Source organism: Lemur catta, chromosome 9 (assembly GCF_020740605.2).
Source record: "Lemur catta isolate mLemCat1 chromosome 9, mLemCat1.pri, whole genome shotgun sequence".
Taxonomy (NCBI): Eukaryota; Metazoa; Chordata; class Mammalia; order Primates; family Lemuridae; genus Lemur; species Lemur catta.
Genome location: NC_059136.1, coordinates 8,447,431 through 8,468,824, shown reverse-complemented (window position 1 = coordinate 8,468,824; position 21,394 = coordinate 8,447,431). Strand labels below are relative to the sequence as shown.

Sequence of the window (21,394 nt, the reverse complement as noted above, 5' to 3'; positions counted from 1 at the left end):
GTTTGGGCTCTTCAATCTTCGTTATATGTATTCTGTTAATAAAGGACTTCACACGAATCATAGATTTAGCAGATATTTACCATTTCAGTATAGTGGATGGGTTTTGAACAGAAAGGCAGAAGACTTGGGTTCTCATTTTGACTGTGCTGATCATTTGCTCTGTGACCTTCTGCAAGTTAGTGAACCTCTCCAGTCCTTGGCAGTATCATGTAGTGAATGGGAGCTGAGCTTTATAGTTAGCCAGATCTGGATTTTAATTCCAGCCTGGGCAATTATTGATGTATAGCCTCAAATACATTATTAGACATCTCTAAGCTTCAGTCTCTCAGATATAAAATGAAGATAATAACCAGTACTTAATTCATTGGTGGTTGTAAGAATATGCACAGGAATTGCTTATTATAGTGCCTGGCTTATAGTAACTGTTCAGAATTTTAGCTGTTGTTATATTTATCCTCTTGATTGTAAAATGGGAACCATATGCTCACCCTTCAGAGTTACTGAATCAGATGAAATTATGTAGAAAGCATTGATTCAAAATGTAAGACAGTAGTAGTTGTCAGGATCACTAACTTTGAGGTAACCAGTTTTCAGGATTTTTTTAGATCACAGCAATAGTATATGGCAGTAGGTGAAACTCCTACCTCTGTGATTTGCACTTCGTTGTAGTCCAGTTGGTTTGAAAGGAAATTATTCCCTTGATATTGATTAGCCAGCCAAGTACTCTGCCAAACAGTGCTTCCTTTTATAGAGAACCTGGTCATACCCTCACGGTTCCAGCCTCCTGAGGATGGTGAGTGCCTGAAATGTCCCTGACTGTTTTAGATATTTTATTAAGGATCTAGCACTCATCAGTATTTCTCCAGGTTCAAATTTTCAAGGTTTAAGTTCCTTCTCATTCCTCTTCATGATAATATAAGCTTTGGTAACAACCCCTCTTAGGTTGAGGCCTGGTGTTATATGAAAGTCCTCTGCTTCTGGTCTGTCTCTGAAGCATTTCTGACATCCCTATGTCCTTGAGGTGACATAGCCAGGGCAATCTGGTACTCGGGGCTCCTGAATCCCAGGCCAGTGCCCTGATCCCCCCCAACCTGATCTCTCCTTTGCCAGTGTCCCCCGAGTTTTTTACCTGTCCCAGTTGTAGTCTGCTCAGTTAGTAGAAAGCACCTAGTGAGTGGCTGGGCACATAGTAAACATCAGATGACTATCCACTTCCTCTTCCCTCTCTGACAGGTAAGGGAAGCCCACAGGAAAACACGGGGGATTTGCCAAGGAGATCAGAGAGCAGGTCTTGGGAAACCTTGTCTTTCAAAACTAGAGACACCCTGCCTGCTTTTCCTTTTTTCCTGTACCCCTGGGTCCTCAGGGCAGAGGCATGAGCAGCTAGGCCTTGGGACTTCCTTTCTCTGTGAGGCCATTTTCTTAAAGGAAGTGACCCCTTTGGTAACTAGCTTGAGAGGGGACAACATAAGGGGTTTTGAGAAAGGTATTGACAAGGCTTCTTCCTCTCATCTGTGCATTCTACCTGCTCTCCCCGTTCTGTACCACGGACCTTTTGCTACTCCCTGATTTCTTTTATCCTCACTTCTCAAATCAAAATATTTCCCTTCCCTTACTGTAAGCAATATGTTAATATGTTGGGATAGTAGAGTAATGAAACTCATTTTTAATAAGTTATGAATAATCATTATAACCGTTGCTAAGTGTTATATACTCACTCTGTGCCCGGCAGTGTCCAAAACGCTTCACAGGTATTGTCCTACCTTTAAAAAGCGTATGATATAGGTACCTTTGTTACTATTCCTACTTTACAAATGAGAAACTGAGGTTCAGAGAAATAATTTTCTCAAGATCACACCAATAGTAAGTAGTAGTAGAATCTAGATTTGAACCCAGGGCCAACACCATTATCCATAAAAGTCTAGTTAGTAAAAACTGAAGATGTCCATGTGAGGGATATTTGATGCTTCTGGCTAGAGTAAAGGAGGAAACATCCTAGACACCCCCTCACTTAGGGATGTGCAGTTGGTGTGAGAAAGTCAGAGAGGAGCCTCAGTAATTTTTCGTGCGGCCCAGTCGTATGTCCTCTCCCTCAGGCCGATCCCACATTGCTGCCGTGCTTGCTTCGTTCCCTGCCTAAAGCTGGCCCTGAACCCATTGCTTCTTCCTCTGTGGCCTACTGAGGAGGTTCCTCCTTTCAGCAGGCTCTTCCCGGTGTTGGTCCCTGGGCATCATGTCTGTCGGTGTAGATAACCACAGAACAAGCCACTGCCAGACCTGTGCAGCCTGCCCAGTTTCTCTCTGATTTTTCTAGTGCAACTTGCTCGCTAGCAGCTTAATTTTTAAAAATTTGCCCAGACCATTATTCCTCACTTTTGCCCAAAACACTCACCAACCCACATGCCATCTGGGTGCCCACATAAGGGGAAGGCTTTCCATTGTTCGGTTAACTGTTGATTCTTTTCTTTGGCAGGAAAAGGAAAAAGAGAAAGATAAAATTAAGGAGACGGAGAAAGATTCTAAAGAGAAGGAGAAAGACAAGAAGACTCTGAACGGACACACTTTCAGTCCCATTCCTGTTGTGGGTCCTATCACCTGTAGCCAGTGCACGAAGCCTTTCACCAGCAAAGACGCCTACACTTGTGCAAGTAAGAGACGCGCTTCTTCCTCTCATGAAATGGGACTCTTCCCGGCTCAGGAAGGCTCATTTCTAGTTTCCTCTCCATCCTACCCCTTGTCTGTTCACCATTTATGTGGAGAAGTAGCCCTTTTTACAGTTTTCTTTAAACAGCATGGAAGAAATAAAGTCTAGGTGTATATCATGCAGCCTGTATTCATTTCAGACAGCCACAATTTCAAATACAGACAGTCCCAGACTTAGGATTGTTTAACTTTTGATTTTTCAACTTTACAATGGTTTGAAAGTGATAAACCATACTTTGAGTACCCATACAGCCATTCTGTTTTTCATTTTCAGTACAGTATTCAATAAATTACGTAGGCTAGTCAACACTTTATTATAAAATGGGCTTTGTGTTAGATGATTTTGCCCAAGTATAGGCTAATGTAAATGTTCTGAGCATGTTTAAGGTAGGTTAAGCTAAGCTATGATGTTTGGTAGATTTGCGTATATTAAATGCATTTTCAACTTATTTTCAGCGTAGGATGGGTTTCATCTGGATGTGATCCCATCCTACGTCAAGAAGCATCTGCACTTTGTTCTGTGGTCTCTAAACCATTCCATATTACAGAAGTCTGTGTCAGCATCAAAACAACCCATAGCCTCAAATCCTAAAGCTACTCAACAGCTCCTTGTCAGATCATTTACACTCGTTTTTTATTCTAGTACTTGGTGTGTGCCTTGGCCGTTTACCAGTGTTCTGCCATGGTGACTGCCCAGGGACAGCACCTCCTGCACAGAGACACTCCATACTGGCCTCTTGCTGGCCTGCTTCCGGCCACTGTAAAGCCTCTTTGATAAGATGCTCAGGCAGGAGTTGGTTAACTTTTTCTGTACAGGACCAGGTAACAAATATCTTAGGCTTTGTGGGCTATATGGTCTCTGTCACAACTACTGAGCTCTGCAGTTGCAATGCAAAGGCAGCCATAGACAATACATAAACCAATGAGCATGGCTGTGTTCCAATAAAACTTTATTTGGGGACACCGAAATTTGAATTTCATAAAATTGTTTTGTAATATTAATCTTTTTATTTTAAAAAACTATTTAAAACATAAGAACTATTTATAGCTCACGGGCTTTCTAAAAACAGGCTACAGGCCAGATGGGGCCCACAGGCCATAATTTGCAAATGTCTGCTCAGAGGCAATACATCTCAAAATTCATTGCACATATGGACATTAGTAATATCTGTAGAGCATACCACGGTAAATCAAGGAGGTTGCTTGCGGTCAGGGGTGACCAGTCTGGAGATCGGGCTATCCCACGCCCAGCCTAGTCACCCAGAAGGCTGAGGTGATTAGCGTCATGTTATACCTATAAACCTATAACCAGTTCAGACAAAATTGTGACTAATTCAGACTCCGAGGAGCAAGTCTCAGACCATGATGTCATGGTATGTTTTTTTTAGTCATTTGTGTTGCATATCCCAAGGACTTTGTTACTAAAAATAGGTAACTTACTGAAATTTGAAATTTTCTTAAGTTCATTTGGGCAGATTCAAAGTAACTTCTTTAGTGATTGCCACTCACTTCTTTGAATAGAAGAGGAGTGGAGTTATAGCCTGTCTTATCTATGTTGCTGCTGTTGTAACTTTTATAAATGACTGGCTTTATCATGCGCCTTCTTGTAAGATGATTTTCACGGATATGTGATATCCTTAAAATAGTCTGCAACCCTGTTTGTCTTACTGTCCTGTTTAAAAAAACAAACAAAAACCCATGGGAGCTCTCTAAATCTCTATGTGTTCCTGTGAGCAGAGATCACACCCATTAATGTCATCCTTCATGTATAACTTACCAGAAAATTGAGAGCTACTACCTCATAGTAATAAGTTTCATGTGACTTTTAGAAAACGAGTGACTATCACTGTCCAGCATCCCTCTAGTGTTTTTATTTTGGATCAGGTTCTAATAGGACTCTTTTCTAGGACACCTATTATATGTCTACAGTTTAGTTTTTAAGCCACTAGATACAGTTAGCTTTTCAGTACTGAATTAACCTGACTGCGTAGTAGTCCCCTAGCACTTTTTAGCACGTTCATCTATCATTAAAACTTTTTTAGCATACTCACACAGCATATACATGCATGTATGTATGAAACAAAAATTACACATGAGTCCTACTACGCCATACTTACAAAGAGCTCATTCTAAGAATAAGAGGAGTCTTAGATTTGCCATTTTCTTGTTTTCTGTTTAGCTATTATTATGATTAGTTTTGTCTTTTATTCATGGCTTCTTTGAAGGAATTTACATGATTCTTTTTTCATTTTATCTTAGTTGAAACCAGGTATGTATTTCCATTCATCACAACATGCTAAAGTAAGCAAATGTAGAAGGGAGCCACCGTTAGCATCCTTAGCCCACCTTGCAAGTGAGGAACACTCCTTCCTCCCTCAAGAAACCTCTAGTATTAATTCCATTTCTCTTTTAAGAAGTCAATTTAAATAAGCTATAAAATTTTCCTCCTATATTTTAAGGGATCATTTTACACATCTTTCCCTGCAAAGTGCCTGTTCTTCTTTTAGGGGGAGCACTAGTCTCAGAAAAACAGGAAGTGGCCATATTTTTTGATTGGCAGTATGAGATTAATACTCAAGGACCTGCTTCTAAGCAGACTGGACATCTGCTTTCTGCTATAAAATATAAAAATGCTAGATAAATTAATATACATTTTTAAAAAATGAATACAGAGCTAAACCTGCCAGTAGGGAAATCCCCAAGGGAACTGAAAATTAGAGCAGTCAGTATAGCATGTGCTAGATAGAACCTCCCTTGGAAATGGAGATCTGGGACACCTCTTGGAGACTTCCATTGCCCAAGGATACTAGAGCAACCCATGGCGAATCACTTGTATAAGGTCTGGTACTGAGTAGGGAAAACTGCGTGAAAGGTTTAAGACTTAGAGTCTTAAATTCCTAGTCACACATCTATGTAGTAATTGAATAGTTCAATGGATAGGACAGTGGTTTTCAGGATGTCTGGTATTTGGAAGTGGCACACATCTTTGAATTTGTATATATTTAAAACTAATTTTAAACCTGCATAAAAATATGCATTCTTAAAAATGTAATTACTAGATTTTAACATCAGTTTTAACTTTGGCTATCAGCCTACCTGCTCACTTGTGTTTTTCCTTCCATCTCTAATAAATTGAAGAATATACTGTCGTTACAAGATAAGCCATTATCAAAAACTGCTAATATTTATACTTCTCTGTGTGAATGAAGACGTTCTCTGTATCAGGTACTCAAAACTAAGTACAGGCCAGGTATGGTGGCTCACACCTGTAATCCTAGGACTTTGGGAGGCCAAGGCAGGAAGATTGCTTAAAGCCAAGAGCTTAAGACCAGCCTGAGCAAAAGTGACACCCCAATCTCTACAAAAAATAGAAAAATTAGCTGGGCATGGTGGCAAACGCCTGTAGTCCCAGCTACTGGGGAGGCTGAGGCAGGAGGATCACTTGTGCCCAGAAGATTGAGGCTGCAGTGAGCTATGATGATGCCACTGTACTCTAGCCTAGGCAACAGAGCAAGACCCTGTCTCAAAACAACTAAATACAGAAATAAATTAGATGCTAAGGTAGGTAAATGAATTGCAAGTATCATGTACCTCTGATTTCACATTTTTGAGTTCATTAAAATAGCTTCATTGTTCTCATTGACTTTAAAATTAAATATTAAAATTATGACTCAAAAAATAAATCTATACTAAATATTTTACATATTTGGTACACAATGATATTACAATATTTTATTTCATTTAAGACTTTTTAAAAGTGGAAAACCAGCAAAACAGTGGATTAACTACTGGTATTATGCTAGCATTGTTTATAATAAGTGGGATGAGACTTTTTTTGATGAACCTGTAAATTTTAATATGAAGTCACCCAAGGAGTCTGCTTCTTCTGGAAGCAGATTATTTCATGAAGCCCAGTGTATCATCACTAGAGTCTTTTCTGTTTGAGGGGCCTGTCTGGGGGAGTGGTATGATGATGTCCTTTGCTAGTATTCCCTGATTTATAGTAATAGCTTGATCTGCTGAAATGTCAGAGGTGACTGGGCCCAGTGGCTCGTGCCTATAATCTCAGTGCTTTGGGAGGCTAAGATAGGAGGATCACTTGAGGCCAGGAGTTTTGAGACCAGCCTGGGCAACATAATGAGATCCCATCTCTACAAAAATTAGCCAGGCATGGTTACACACACCTTGTAGTTCTAGCTACTCGGGAAGCTAAGGCGGGAGGATGGATCACTTGAGTCCAGGAGTTCTAGGTTATAGTGAGCTATTCAGGCCACTGTGCTCCAGCCTGGGCGACAGAACAAGATCTTGTCTCTTAAAAAAAAAAAAGTCAGGTTACCAAAAATGAAGAAAAAGTTAATATTTTAGAGGTTTAAACTGAAAAGAATCAGATAGCAAAAAGGAATCATGTAAGTAGGACTTGATTATTACCCTTAAATGCACTTAAGTTTCAGAAATACACTTGTAATTTGTATACCACCCCACATCAGAAACTGAGGAGCCCAGCACTTCAACTATGGTTTTGCACCCTACTCCAGAAGTAGTGTTGAAATAGTCTCAACATTTGGTGTTGGCGTTAAGGTTTGTGTGTGAACAGCGTACAGCCTGCCTCTTGTAAAAAGGGAGGTGGGGGGAATAAAAGCTTGAAAGCAAAGGACAAATGTGTAGTCATCTTCCCAAAGGAACAAAAGTAATGGGCTGATTCTTTTTAGCTTCCAGAAGAACAGAGCCTGCATGTTTGTATGAAGCCCCATCTGTTATCTTGGCAGGAAGTGGAAAATATGAGTAATTTGGGGACTCAGAATCTTTTGTCCCTTCCCTCCCTCCCCTCTCATGTCCAGGATCTTCCCAGGAGTCTCCAGAAACATAGCATCCGTGCAATTAGTCATTTACATCCCAGGAAACCATTGTGCTCCTAGAAGAAAGTACCTTTCCTTCTTGGTTTAACATAACCCTATTTTGCTCATCAGTGGATGGAGCTTCACCCCAAGCAGCTGCTCAGTCAGATTTTGACTCATAGCTTAGAAAGCTCATCCATACAGTCCACCATGATGATGTATAATCATGGTTTATATTGATTTGCTCCTGTCTTCCAGATGCCTTTAGCCACTTTAATGTATCCATCTGCATATAAGTACTAAGAGATCTACAGGAGGGAATGTTTTAAAACAAATCAGCATCTCTGATTCCACTAGACTATACCTGGAGCAGTCTGAGATCGTAAGGGTGAAAGCTGAATCCCTTATGTGGGCTAAGATGGTTACGGTCATGACCATAGACACTGGAAATAGTAAGGAACAAAGCATCCATGTAGCTCCCTTGCAGTCTACTCCTGGACTGAAAACAAAACAAAATAAAAACAAAAACCCGTGGAAGCAAAACCTGCAGCTTTTGCTCAGGGCTATTTCAAAGTACTTTAATTAAGGAGAAACCTGGGAGGTTTTTTTTCTCAGCCAAAACTATTCTTTTTAGGATTAGGTGACTTTAATGAGGTTAAGAGAGGAGTATCTTTTCGCTTCTTATTTCTTTATTATATAAGGCTGTCCTTGAATAATCAGCTGTTCTTTCAAGCTGCCACAAGTAATTTGGTCTTTAGAAAGCTTGGTGGAGTCCTTTGTTATGTTTGGGGTTTTGGGGTCTTGCCAGTGGTTCTGTTTTGTTTGCTTTAAACAGATGTAAAATGATGTTGAGATTATCGTTGATTGATTTTCTGTTGTGTTAGCAGCTTCTGAGTACTTGTGTGGTAGGTTGCTTCTCTTGATTAAGAAACATAAACAAGTAGACCAGCTGCAATTTAAGTAGGAAACATAAGAATTTAGAGTATGTGTGATGGCTGGATTTTGCTTTGGATCTCATCAGGAAAAGCAGCTCTCTAGTTTTCTGGCATTAATAGTTCGTTGCTTATATGAGAGAGTAAAATACATATGATTCCTGAATGAAAGGAAGTTTGTTATTTTAGGGAAGAGGAAGGTGAATGAAGAATAAGTCAGTTCTTTTTCAAGCAGAGCACTTTGACTTTGTTGCATTTTTGTTTACCAGTGTTCTTACGAAAACAACTGTTATGGGCACTTCAGCTATGCTGATTTGGCTCTCTTTGTGGCTTTCCTCTCGTTCTTTACATCAGCACTGTGGTTATTACACCAGCTACCAAGAACATCTCACATGGCCTTTTGCATATGAGCATTATCCAGACCAGGCAATGTCTCACATTTCCTAAAGATTTTAAACAAGAAGTTGCACAGAGAATTTTGGAGCTTGCATTTCTAAAATTGCTTATACTTGTTTTTTGTTTTATTTTCATTTTTGTGGTTAGGGTTGAAGTAATAGAAGGAAGTTGTACACTTCTGTCCTTAAAGGTAATTAATTCTTCAACCTGTGTCCTTAAGGATCAGATCATTTTTTTCCAAGTAGATTTTGCTGCTCAGATCTGTCCCTAGTAGGAAGAACAGATAGAACTCTTCAGCATAGTCCCTAATGACAATCGGTGGACTAAAGTATCTGAAGACCCCCTTCTTCAGGGCTCTGGATGCACAGAACTCGGCTCATGAAGGCAACTCTTTCTTTAGTAGACAGTCCTTTGATATTCTGTAATTTCATTTGTTTGGCATGGCCCCCCCTCTTATCATTCTATAAAGCTGATTTTCTTAAGTTAGTCTCTCTAATGGTTGGTTTTATTTTTCTGCTGGAAGAGAAAGAATGCATAGTATATAACAGTGCACCAAAGATCTGCAATGTTTAGTGGCAAGGATTAAAGAAAAATGCAGCAACAGATACATGATAGTTCCCAGTCATGTGGGTTGAGCTTCATTTTCTTTTATTTGATGCCTCCTTGTAGTGAAGAAAGAAGTTGAAGGCTGGGCTGTTTGCTTTTAAGTTCAGAGGAATATAATTTGGGGTCCGCTCTGTTCCTATAAACCATGGTGCCAAGACCTTTTTGAAGAATTTTGAAAAATGAAAGCATATTGCTTACTGCTATTAGGAAATCTTTCAAAGAAATAAATTTTTAAAAAGGCCAGATAATTCCTCTTTGATCTTCCTAACAGCATGGTACGGTTTGTGGCAGAGAGTTTGAAAATGTATTAGATTTGTCTTCAATTCTTACATTCTTGGTAATTGTCAGTTTTCCAAAACAGAGAATAAGGTTTTAATCTCATGTCTTTGGCTGATGTCAGTGGGGCTGAAGTTCTAAATCACCCACGCACAGCGCTAAAACCATCACTGTGAATTGAATCCAGGACAACTTGGTGTAACAAGTTGAGTGTTTTTCAAGTAGGTACTTCAGCATGTTAAGCAGACGTCCATGTGAACTATTTATCACTGAGACTCGTGACCATAAAATAGAGCATATTAAACTTCCAGCTGGGTTGTGGGTTTCAGGACATGTCTCAGTTAATTGAAAAAGTGAATGTATGTCAAAAGTTCTTTCTCAAAGCACATTTTAAATGTTATTTCTGCTTTTATGATTCATCAAATTGGAATTGTCTTTTAGATCTTAAACACTGGCCTGAGAACTGGAATATTACTGGAGTCTATTTAAAAGTGATAGTACCACTCCCTTGAAAATTGCCATTGCTTCATTCTCTGTAGAGTGTTGGAACTGGCTGGGAGAAAAGGAACAGGAAGAACAGTTCTGTCCATTGTGTGCTAGTTGGTCACTTGCGCAGATCAGAATTAGTGGCAAGTTCTCAAGTGAATCCACCACCTCCTATGTTGCCCAGTAGGTGCCTAAAATACTAGGCATAGATTGTTAATAAAGCAAAAGGAAAAATGCACTTTTGTAATTGGAATCTTAGTAAAATCTAGGTGAAAATTGTTTTATCAGAAATATGATAAATTGATTTTTTTTTTAAAGATAAGGAACTTTGAAGGATATTAGAGTGTGATACATTGGTTTTTTGTTCATGGGTAATTTAACAAAGACCTATGTACCCACCACTCAAAATGAAAACATAGTAATATTCTGTCATTGCTTCAGATTATTTTTTATTTTTTTAAGAAACCATTACAGTTCAAATTAAATTCCCTTGTGTTTCCCTGCCCCATTCCCTTTCCTTCCTCCCCAGGGACAAGCCCAACATGAATTCACTGTATTAGAAGTCTGTGTTTTATAATTTCATCTTGTATATAAATGGGGGAGTGTTAGTTTTAATAAATCCTGCCATGCGGTACATCTCATTTTGTAATACATTGTATTTTGAGGATTCAGCATGTTGAAACACATAGTTCTACTACTGATCATTGACTTTTAACTCTTATATGCTATTCCATTATATGAATATCTTAAATCTGTTCCACTGCTCAATCATTTGGGATATTGCCAACTTCTGTTACAAACAGTGCTGCAGTAGACATCCTTACATATGTGTGTGGGTTATTAGGCTATATACCAAGAAGCACTAACTCATAAAGTGTGCATATTTTCAACTTTATTACATGTTGTTGAACTACTCTATCCAAAGTGGGTGTGTCAATTTCTAGATCCCTTAGCAGATAACGAGAGTTCCTGCATCACTGTTTTCTCACCAGTACTTAGAAGTGGCAGACTTTTATTTTGACCAGTCTGGATATAAAATGGGATTTCTTTGTTTGCATTTCTCTGATTTCTAGAGAGATTGAGCACTGTTTTGTGTTTAGTGAATTGCCTGTTCATAGTCTTGTCCAGTTGATTGTCTTGTTCTTATTATTTTATGAGGAGTTTTTAATATTTTAAGGATACTGTTATTGTGTGCTAGTGCCACATTTTATTTCATTTCTAAATATCTGCCTTTCCTTGTCCTTGCTATGGATTCATTGGTATTAAACCTATGGTTTAAAGCACGTTTTAATTTAAGTAGAATGGAGTGAATGAGAGGTTCTCCTAATAAATAGGCAAAACTCTGAGAGGGGAAGGAGGGACGGAATTAAGGAAGACGTATTTGAAAGACTTCAGCTGTTTGTGAAAGGCAGAGAAGAAAGTGGGGGAGGGGAGCCGCGAAGCCCACGCGCAGGAAGGAGGTGATGGGCCCCTAGCCCAGGCCACAGCAGGGCCGTGGTCGCCGGCAGCTGTATGGCAGGGAAGCAGAGACACCACATACCCTGAGGAAGGGTAGTGCTGCGGATGGGCAGACACACATTTGCCTTACTAGAAAATGCATCAAGGAAGTTTGCCTCGACTACTTTGTTATGCTTTTTGCTGTGGGTCCAGCTAGCCCACCTCCCTTAAAGATTCACAGACAGAAGGAACTTGGGGAGAAATGTGGTTCCTTTTTTCATTTTTATATGAGGAAACCGAGGCCTATAGAGAAAGGATTTGTACTAGGGTCACACTAACTAGCAGAGGCAGGACCTAAGTCAAATTTAGTTTGACAGCTGTTCTTCCTGTTCTCCTTTTAATGTTAATAAGCTGATAATTCACATACTGTAATCAAGAGCATGTCAGGGCATTTAGCTTTTGGATAGAACAGGCATAGGGTCCACAGATAGACATTTGAGTGGGTGCCATGAGCCAGGCACTGTGCTAGAGAGACAACTAAAGATTCGGCAGTGGGTGAGCAATCCTGCTCCAGAGGATCATCCAGTGGAAGAGAAAAACCTAAGATATCTCAATACACTGTGACGGGGGGTGTGAGTCAAGTGGGCGTTGAAGGAGCAAATGTTACAAAGGAATGGAAAGGCCTTTGGGGTCTGGGGTCTTGGCAGTCTCCTTTCTGGTACCCACCCCTCCCCATCATCACTCCAATACCCCCCGCAACCCCCAATCCTTATGTCTGAGCTAGAAGAGATCTTGGTCCATAACTTGTGAGTTGACGTAGACAGGCCCTGCAGTGCTTCCTGAGTCAGTCTGTGCAGCGTTGCCTAGTGCATGGTGTCTGTCGTTGATTTCCTGAGGGAACCCCTCCCGGGAGAGTCTGTCCTCATCCGTGTCCCCACAGACAAATCTTTTGTTTGTTTCTGCTCCACCTCTTGCCCAGTTCTGTTTTATGACTTTATAGCAGCACTAAGAGCCAATGGTGGCCCTTATGAGGTGCGGAAGGGTTGGGTTTTTATATCAATGGCCCTTGTAGTCCAAGGGAGTGAGAAATAAAAGAATTGAGATAAAATCATGTCCTTGGCAAATTGTGGTTTCTCTGTTCTCTTCCCGAAAGTCTCTCATTTGCTCTTGAGTCAGGGTTCCCAGAGGTGCTTGCGAGTGGTTCTGTGACCTTTCATGTGCAGCTTGTCTCAGAGAGTGGGTTGCACAAAGCTCGGGGTAGTCATGATCTCAAGTAAAAGGACGTAAGCAGGTAGATTGTCACATTTCATGTTCTGCACTTTGATGCAGTCATACAAATTTTACAACCCATTAGGGGCTTTATTTATGTATTTATTTGTGACTTAAACTTACATATGATGGCAGACACTTTCGTTTTTAGTTTGGCAGCCTCTCAGCTTCCTGTCTGAGAAGTTCTAGACTTCTATTTTTTGTTAAATTAGAAATCACATCTGCTCTTGTTTCTCCCCCAAATAACATCACAGGCCTGCTTCCTAGAAGGGGACTGCAGTCTGTAATTTCAGTTAGAGTTGCATTCTTACATGTGAGCGACTTCACTTTGAAATTCATCCGCTGCTTGCAGCAGCAATGGAAAGTCAGAATCTAGGATCTATTTGCTCTGTCATTGTGACCTTGGGTTTTGCTTTCTTTTCAGATTGCAGTGCTTTTGTCCACAAAGGCTGCCGAGAAAGTCTGGCCTGCTGTGCAAAGGTCAGAATGAAGGTAAGACATTTCTGGCTAAAGCAAGGCTTAAAATATTGAGAAAAAGGGTTTAAGCCAGTAAAATCCTCAGGAATTGGGAGCATTGAGGTTGTGGTGGGTTTTGTTTGTTTTAATCATTTGGTACCAACCTTGAGACCAGAATAAGCAAAAAATAATTTTTCTCTCAAGTGATCAATCCTCCTTTTGATTAACACACTCGGGGAACTTGCGACTTTTAGAGAAGAAAATGCTTTCAGAACTTGTATGTGTTAGATATACATTTCTTGGTGGCTTTAATATTTCTGTGTTGCTGCTGAAGTGCTTTTCTTCTTAACAGCTTCTGCAGACTTGCTCTGCTGTTCACACCCTTCCTCAGACCATGAGGGCAGCAGGTGTTAATCAGAGGCTTTGATCTGCCTGTGAGGGTGGGGGCGTTGTTACGGTTAGCCCAGCCCATCTGGCAGCACTTTTCTCCACAGGTACATATACTGGATATCTCTGGTCACGGGATAAAAAAGAATAACAAGTGCCCATTGTCTGGTGGTCCCCACTCTGGGCATGCATGCTATGTAATGATGCCTTTCCAGTGGTGCCTAGGAAAAGATTGTAGGTTTAGGGGTGTACTTTCTAGGTGGTCAGTATGGGCTTCAGCGGTCCAGTCACCCACAAATGTCTTTTTGCTCCTTGTCAGAAGTGTGCTCTCCATCCACATCTACACAGATGCTCGACGTGCCGTGTGCTTCATTGATAACCAAACACGTTTATCTAGTGCAATGGCCTCAATCTGGAATGTGCATCAGAATCATCTCAAGGGCTTATTAAAAGACAACTTACCGGGCCCCAGTCCCAGAGTTTGAGATTTTGGGGTGGAGTCCAGGAATTTGCATTTCTAGTAAGTTCCCAGATGATGCTGACGGTCCTAGGACCTCACTGTCAGAAGCACTGAACAGGCGTAACGATGGCAAACTTCTCTACCCCAGGTCTTACTCAGCCCATGGACGTGTATTTTGTTTGCCTCGTGTAGTATTTTTTTAATTTGAGTTAATGCATTTATTTAAAAGTCACGTTTCATAGCAGAGCGTATGCTTATTTCTCCTGAGAAATTTTAAGTTCTCACAACCCCAGGTCCACTGGTGTTTCCCCTCACCCAGCACTCCGAGTTGTCCTGAGCCTGCTCTGTTTCCTTTTTTCAGTAGTACTTACCACCTTCTCAGAGTCTGTATTTACCCATCTTTATTTATTATACATATGTTTATTTATTATATATATTTATATATTATGATCTGTACCTTCCCTCTCCTAGAATATAAGCTCCACACTTGCCAACCATTCTGAAGGCAGGAGTCTTTGATCTGTTAATGGAGCCTGAGCACGTAGCATGGTGTCTGGCTTATAGATCCTTATAAGTGGGAGGGATGGATGCCAAACGATAGTCACCTGGAGCTGAGTGGCTGCTCCGTCCTTTAGACAGGATAAGTTCCAGACTGCCACTGCCCGCCCCCACCTCACTCCTGCCCCATCTTGCTTCTGACATTTGCTACTTGCTCGGCCCTGTGGTCATTGGACTTTGTGATCTCTGGTAAGACTTACTGCTGTTGTGAATCTACTAGGTTCTATAGAACAGTAACGATACAGATGGAGCATCTCCTGTGTAAAAGAATATAACCTAAAGGGGGAAATTCTGTTTTAAATTGCAAATAACCTATTTCCTCTAATGATTTATCTGATTAACTGCTTCAGTCTATAATTTCTCAAAGTGTTATGTGCTACAACTAGAGTCTTAACCAAAATTAGCATTTTGCCTAAGAATTTAGCACCTTATAATGCTAGTCACTGGGGAAATAGAAATGAAAAAGGCACAGATGCTGCTCTTAAGGAAGCAGCTGTCTAGTGGGAAAGATGGACAGTCAGTTTTCATAAATGAGACGAAAGGGGTGCCAGGCAGGGCCTTGGGTGAGGAGAGGAAAGAAGCTAGTGGATGTCTTTCCCAAGGAGGCACAGTACTTAATAGCCCTGAGGTGGAAGAATGCCACGCCTGTGAAGGTAGGAAAGGCACCCTGGGCAGAGGAAACAGCCTCTGCGGCATAGGGGAGGACTTGGGGGGTCAGGGGCTGGCAAGTGGGGCAGCCCTCCCTGGGATGCGGGGTGCTAGGGCCGTGCGGAAACAGCAGGAGAGGAGGCTGAGCCTCTCCCCTCTACTCTGGGCTTCTCAAAGCTTGACAGAGCAGGAGCTGTCAGTGCAGGCTTCATGAATTTCTTTCTTTTTCCTTAGCAGCCCAAAGGTGGCCTGCAGGCGCATGACACGTCATCACTGCCCACGGTCATTATGAGGAACAAGCGTAAGTAACACAACCCACCTCCCAGAATTCCCTTTCTGACTTTCTAGTTCTGGACTTTAAAATACTGTTGTAATGTTCATTTATTATTCATAATCCAGATTTGAATACCTATTTTGTGGTAAGTTAGAAAAGACTGCTGTTTTATACTGCAGATTCCTTGACCAATAGCTTGACATTATACTATCAAACCCTCTTTGAAGATTTCTAGAACAGTGTGTGTGTTCATCTAAAGGTAACACCTTTGTCCTGTGAGTTTAAGCAAGTGACCCCTGTGCATCTCAATTTCCTCTCTAGTAGTAGTTGAGAATTAGAATACTTGCTTTTAGTGCTTCACAGTTGTGTGAATCAAATGAGATCTTGCTTGTTAGACTTCTTTATAAGCTGTGAAGCTATAGAAATGGTTCATTTTTCCCCAAGGACCTCAAGTGGTATGCAAAATTAAGTAAATCACAGTCTCCGAGTCATGTCAAACTATTTTCACCAGTGTTTGCAAGACTCCACTTTGGTTTTACTTAGTATTTTTTCCTTTTCATTCTCCATTGCCACCGTAATATATTTAATGTATGTCCTAATCTGCTGTATTGTTAGACACATGTATATCTTTGAAAAAAATCTGTCATGATTTTGTGTTGAATTAATTAAAATACATCAGTGGTCTCCAACCTTTTTGGCACCAGGGACCAATTTCATGGAAGACAATTTTTCCACGGACCGAGGGGGTCAGAGGGTGTCATGGGTGGGAGGGAGGTAGTGCGGGGGTTGGGGGTGTCATGGGTGGGAGGGAGGGGGTGCGGGACTCGGGAGGTGATACACGGCCTATTTCCTAACAGGCCTGGGGGTTGGGAACCACAGAATTAAGTAATATGACTTATGCTTATGTATTCTTTTTTTGTTGTTGCTCAATATTGTTTTGGGATCTGTGCATGTTGTTGTTGTTATTGTCGTAAGCTACTGCTTCAGACTGCTATATGGTACTCTTATAAAGCATACATCACATTTTAATTATCCAATTCCACCAAAGATAGAATATTTAAATTGCTTTCAATTACTACCATAATAGTGCAGTAATAAATATCTGCAGTGTTTTTCAAAGTGTAGTTTCTGGACCAGTTAGAAGTGTGTATTCTTGGGCCCTACCCAGATCTGGGAATCAGAAACTCGGGGGTAGAGCCCAGCGGTCTGGGCTTTAATAGATCTCCAGGTGATTCTGATACGCAGGCGAGCTTGAGAAACGCTGCTTTATGCTTGGTTTCTCTAACTACTACCGGACAGCTCCAAAATGGCTACACCTGTCTGTACTCCCACAGATTTTGAATTCCCTTTAAACATATTAAATCCGGTTATTATCCATCTTTGCATGTAAGACAACTGGAAGAGGAGCTTTGACACCCACTTCAAGCTGTGATCCCAACCATTGCACACAGGTTTTACAAGTCTGAACTTCTTTAAACTCTTTTACTGTGACATCCCTTGTTTTTTTTTCTGTGACATTATTCCTTGTTTCAGAAGCCTATTTTCTTTAACATCAGATAAAATAATGTATCTGTTTTTAAAATACCTGTTATGTGCCAGGTTCTTTATTTTATTAACTCTGACCCTCCACACATATTCTTACTACTCACCCCACTGAGGCAAGGTAGTGGTTAGGAATACAGATTCTGAATTCAGATTGTGTGGATTTGAGCCCCAGTGCCACACTGCTTAACAGCTGTGTAACCTTGGACAGTGCTAAACCTCTCTGTGCCTCATTTCCTTCTCTGTAACGGGGGATGATAATAGTATCATGGGGTAGCAGTGAGGTTTAAATCAGATAATACCTATAAAGTACTTCATAGTAGGCACTCCTCAGGCTTAGCTTTGGCTGCTATCATCATCACCACAAATAAGGAAACTGAGGTTCAGAAATACCGAGGAGTGTTGAGGCTGTAAGAGACTAAGTAACTTTTACTCAGGTGGAATATGGATTGGTATCAAACAAGGAAAAGCTGCTAGTTTCATCCCCCTATCTTGCATTTTAGATATAGGTTATTGATAACTTATAGGACTCTGCATAACGTGACTTCATTCTGTTTTTCCAACCTTTTCACTGATCCCTTATGTATATCCTCTGTTTGCTTCCTCCTCTGTTTTTGTCTCCTTTTTACATTAATACTACATAATTACTCAGCCTTCATTCTTACAGTTCTTCTCATCAGAATTATCCTCTCTTTTTCTTCTCATCTGTCCTCATCCTTGCCATTCTTCAAGAACTAGTGTTTCTGACTCCATCAGATTTTGTCTGCCCAGTGACTTCCCTTCTGAAACACTTAGGAAGTGCTCCAGCCTCCTTAACATGTAGGCATATTCTCTCTCCTTCCATTTGCTCTTACTCTGTGGGAACAGGGCCCACATCCCGTACTCCTGAGTACTTCCTGCAGCAAGGCTCTGGTCATGTTGTAGAGTATCATGTTTCTGTGTTTTATTGTGTCACCTTCTTCTAAATAGGATTTGAATTGGAAATGAATGATTATATTAATGTTATTAAGTCAGAAACATCCTGAAATACTGTGAAGTCATAACAGCCACCCCAGTCTTATTTCCTTCAGCTCTTGACAGTCCTGGGGATGGACAAATAATGCAACTTGTGTCTGGAGCAGGAGCTCAGTTACCAAGGAAAAATAATTTTTTACCAAAGGCCAGTGCCACTACTTTAGCAAGTTAGATCTCCATTTTCCTCGTGGGTCATGTTAAGGATAAATACGCAGTATGAGAACAAATTACATTTGAGCCGTGAACAGTGGGGGGATTGGGGTGCCAGCCCTTTGCGCAGTCAAAAAATCTATATATAACTTTTGACTCCCCCAAAACTTAACCACTAATAGCCTACTGTTGACCTTACTGATAACACAGTCAGTTGATACATATTTTGCATGTTAAATGTATTGCATACTACATTCTTAAATTAAGCTAGAAAAAAAGGTTATTTTAAAAAAATCGTAAGGAAGAGAAAATATATTTACTATTCATGAAGTGGAAGTGGATCATCATAAAAGTCTTCATCCTCGTCTTCACATTGAGTAGGCTGGGGAGGAAGAGAAGGGCTTGGTCTTATTGTCTCACGGGTGGCAGAGGCAGAAGGAAATCCATGTGTAAGTGGACTCTGCAGTCCATACCCATGTCGTTCAAGGGTCAGCCATTAGGTGACATTAAACAAGTGGTACATTTTCCTCATCTGCAAATTAAAGGAATTGATCAAAATCTATACTCTCAAACAATGAACAGAAAAATCACTTGAGCCTGGAAAATATGTAGACTTCCTGGTCCCACCCCCAGAGGACAAGGAGGGCTGGGAATTTCATATCTAACAAGCATTTCAGATGTTTTGTGGTGGGTGGTCCCAGAGAACACTGGTCCCGGTTATCTCTGAGGTTCCTTTTACCCTTAAAATTATTTCAATCTTTCTTTATCCCCCTTGCCTCATTTCCATCCCACCCCACAGGTGGCCACTTTTCTTAGTTTTTTATTTATTTTCCTAGAGTTCCCTTATTAAAGTAAAACAAATACCAACCTGGATTATTAATTTTTCTTTCTTTTAAGCGTGAAATAGTCTGTTGTGTACTTTGTTCTGTACCATGATTGTCCCCCCTTAGTGTATCATGGAGATCTGTGTGAGTACAAGGGGACCATCCTCATATTCTTTAAAGCTGCATAGTATTCTCTTGTGTGATGCACCGTAACTCACTAACCAGTCTTCTTTCAGTACTCATTTGTGTCATTTCCAGTCTTTTGCTTTTACCAACAATGTTGCATTGAATAACTTAGGACATACATCATTTTAAAAATATACACAAATATCTTGTAGAATAAATATAGTCTAAAAGTGAAATTACCGGATCAGAGACTATAGGCATTTACAATTTCAATAGTTATTGCTGAACTACCCTCGAAGAGTTTTTGTACCAATTTACACTCCCAAGGCAAATCTGTTTTAAAGCACCTTGTTTCTGTTTGGCATTTGTCAGATGAGTCAGTACTAGGTGGGCATGGACCGGTGATGGTTTAATTAGTGTCCTCTTTTCCTTTGCAGCCTCTCAGCCCAAGGAGCGCCCTCGATCTGCAGTCCTCCTGGCAGAGGAAACCACTGCCACCCCAATATTTCCTAACAGACGGTCCCAGCAGAGCGTCTCGCTCTCCAAAAGTGTCTCCATACAGAACATTACTGGGTAAGCAGAGATTGAAAGATAGCACAGTTGACATCTAGGTGACAAGAGCATAATAATAATCCTATCATTCGACAAGAAGATTGTTCTTTTAGATATACATGTGTAACATCATGGGTTGGTGCCCAACTGGCTGGTACAGGCAAGGAGGGTGGGGACTATATATTGATACTGTGACTGCTGTTTTGCCTCAAGGATCTCCTTTAACCACCTTTATCAGGCAGTTGCTCTCTAGGCTTTTGTACATGATCAGACCTGCTTTTGAAGAAGCTGAGTTCTCAAAAGATGATTTTAGATCAAAATAAGAAGTAGGAGTAGGAAAAAAAGATGATTTAAGTCTGAATTTTTGGTTGCAGCCACTTAGATTTTCAGATATTACACTTTTCTGTTGTTCAGATAAACCTAGTTGTTTTATTTCTCTTTAAGCCCTTTTTCCATCCTTGCCTCTTAATGCTTGTCAGTTTCATGGAGGTGCATTATGAGCCATTTACTACTACTGGGTTCCCGCTCACTCATTAGCACTGAGTTTCTTTTGTGGTCCCCTGGCCAGGCCTTGGCTGTCAGGTGGTTAGCACAGGGCTGATTATGATGCGATTGACTGTTTTGGGTAAGATGCCTGGCCTTCCCACCAAATAAATAAGTCATCTTAAATGTAGGGCTTGAAACACCTCTTAACATGTCTCTTAACCTAGGTTGAAGGAAAATTCATAACTAAAGGATGCAAAGTCTCCTTTTGTCTGTATTTCCTAACCTCTGTGCTGGCTAATGTTTCTTCCTCCTTAAGAAAAAGTTTCAGGTAGTTTTGTTTTGTTTTGTTTGTCTTTGTATCTTCAGTATCCCCAAAAGCCTTCTTTTTAGGGTTGTAACATTACTAAAGTTTATTTGCATTGTGACTTTGAAAAGTTATTCTTTAAATTAAATCTAAGGTTTTAAAGGACTCTTGCTTGTTTTTGTGTCAAACAACAAACATTTATTGGTGCCTACTATACTAGTTGGTGATTTGGGGTTGATGAAGTCCAAAGAATATAGTTTATTATAAGTGCTGGGTGTGGCCGGGCTCAGTGGCTCACGCCTATAATCCCAGCACTCTGGGAGGCCGAGGCGGATGGATTGTTTGAGCTCAGGAGTTCAAGACCAGCCTGAGCAAGAGCGAGACCCCGTCTCTACTAAAAATAGAAAGAAATTATATGGACAGCTAAAATATATACAGAAAAATTAGCCGGGCATGGTGGCGCATGTCTGTAGTCCCAGCTACTCGGGAGGCTGAAGCAGGAGGATCACTTGAGTCCAGGAGTTTGAGGTTGCTGTGAGCTAGGCTGACGCCACGGCACTCTAGCCCAGGCAACAGAGTGAGACTCTATCTCAAAATAAATAAATAAATAAGTGCTCGGTGTATAGTTATTTAGAGAACAGGGGGAAAATAGTGTAGTGGTCAAGCAATAAGT

At 40.7% G+C, this 21,394-nt stretch overlaps 1 protein-coding gene across 13 annotated transcripts in view; it reads left to right on the top strand.

Moving 5' to 3' along the window:
* Nucleotides 1–21,394, top strand: part of AKAP13 (A-kinase anchoring protein 13) — a 287,641-nt gene that overhangs the window by 240,728 nt on the left and 25,519 nt on the right. For 11 of the 13 annotated variants that reach the window (XM_045561061.1, XM_045561060.1, XM_045561049.1 and 8 more), the window contains 4 exons: nt 2,474–2,648; nt 13,365–13,432; nt 15,684–15,750; nt 19,817–19,952. In XM_045561061.1, the coding sequence (XP_045417017.1) occupies nt 2,474–2,648; nt 13,365–13,432; nt 15,684–15,750; nt 19,817–19,952 (446 nt within the window). The remainder of the gene's footprint in view (nt 1–2,473; nt 2,649–13,364; nt 13,433–15,683; nt 15,751–19,816; nt 19,953–21,394) is intronic. The other 2 variants (XM_045561057.1, XM_045561052.1) reach the window with 1 other exon arrangement.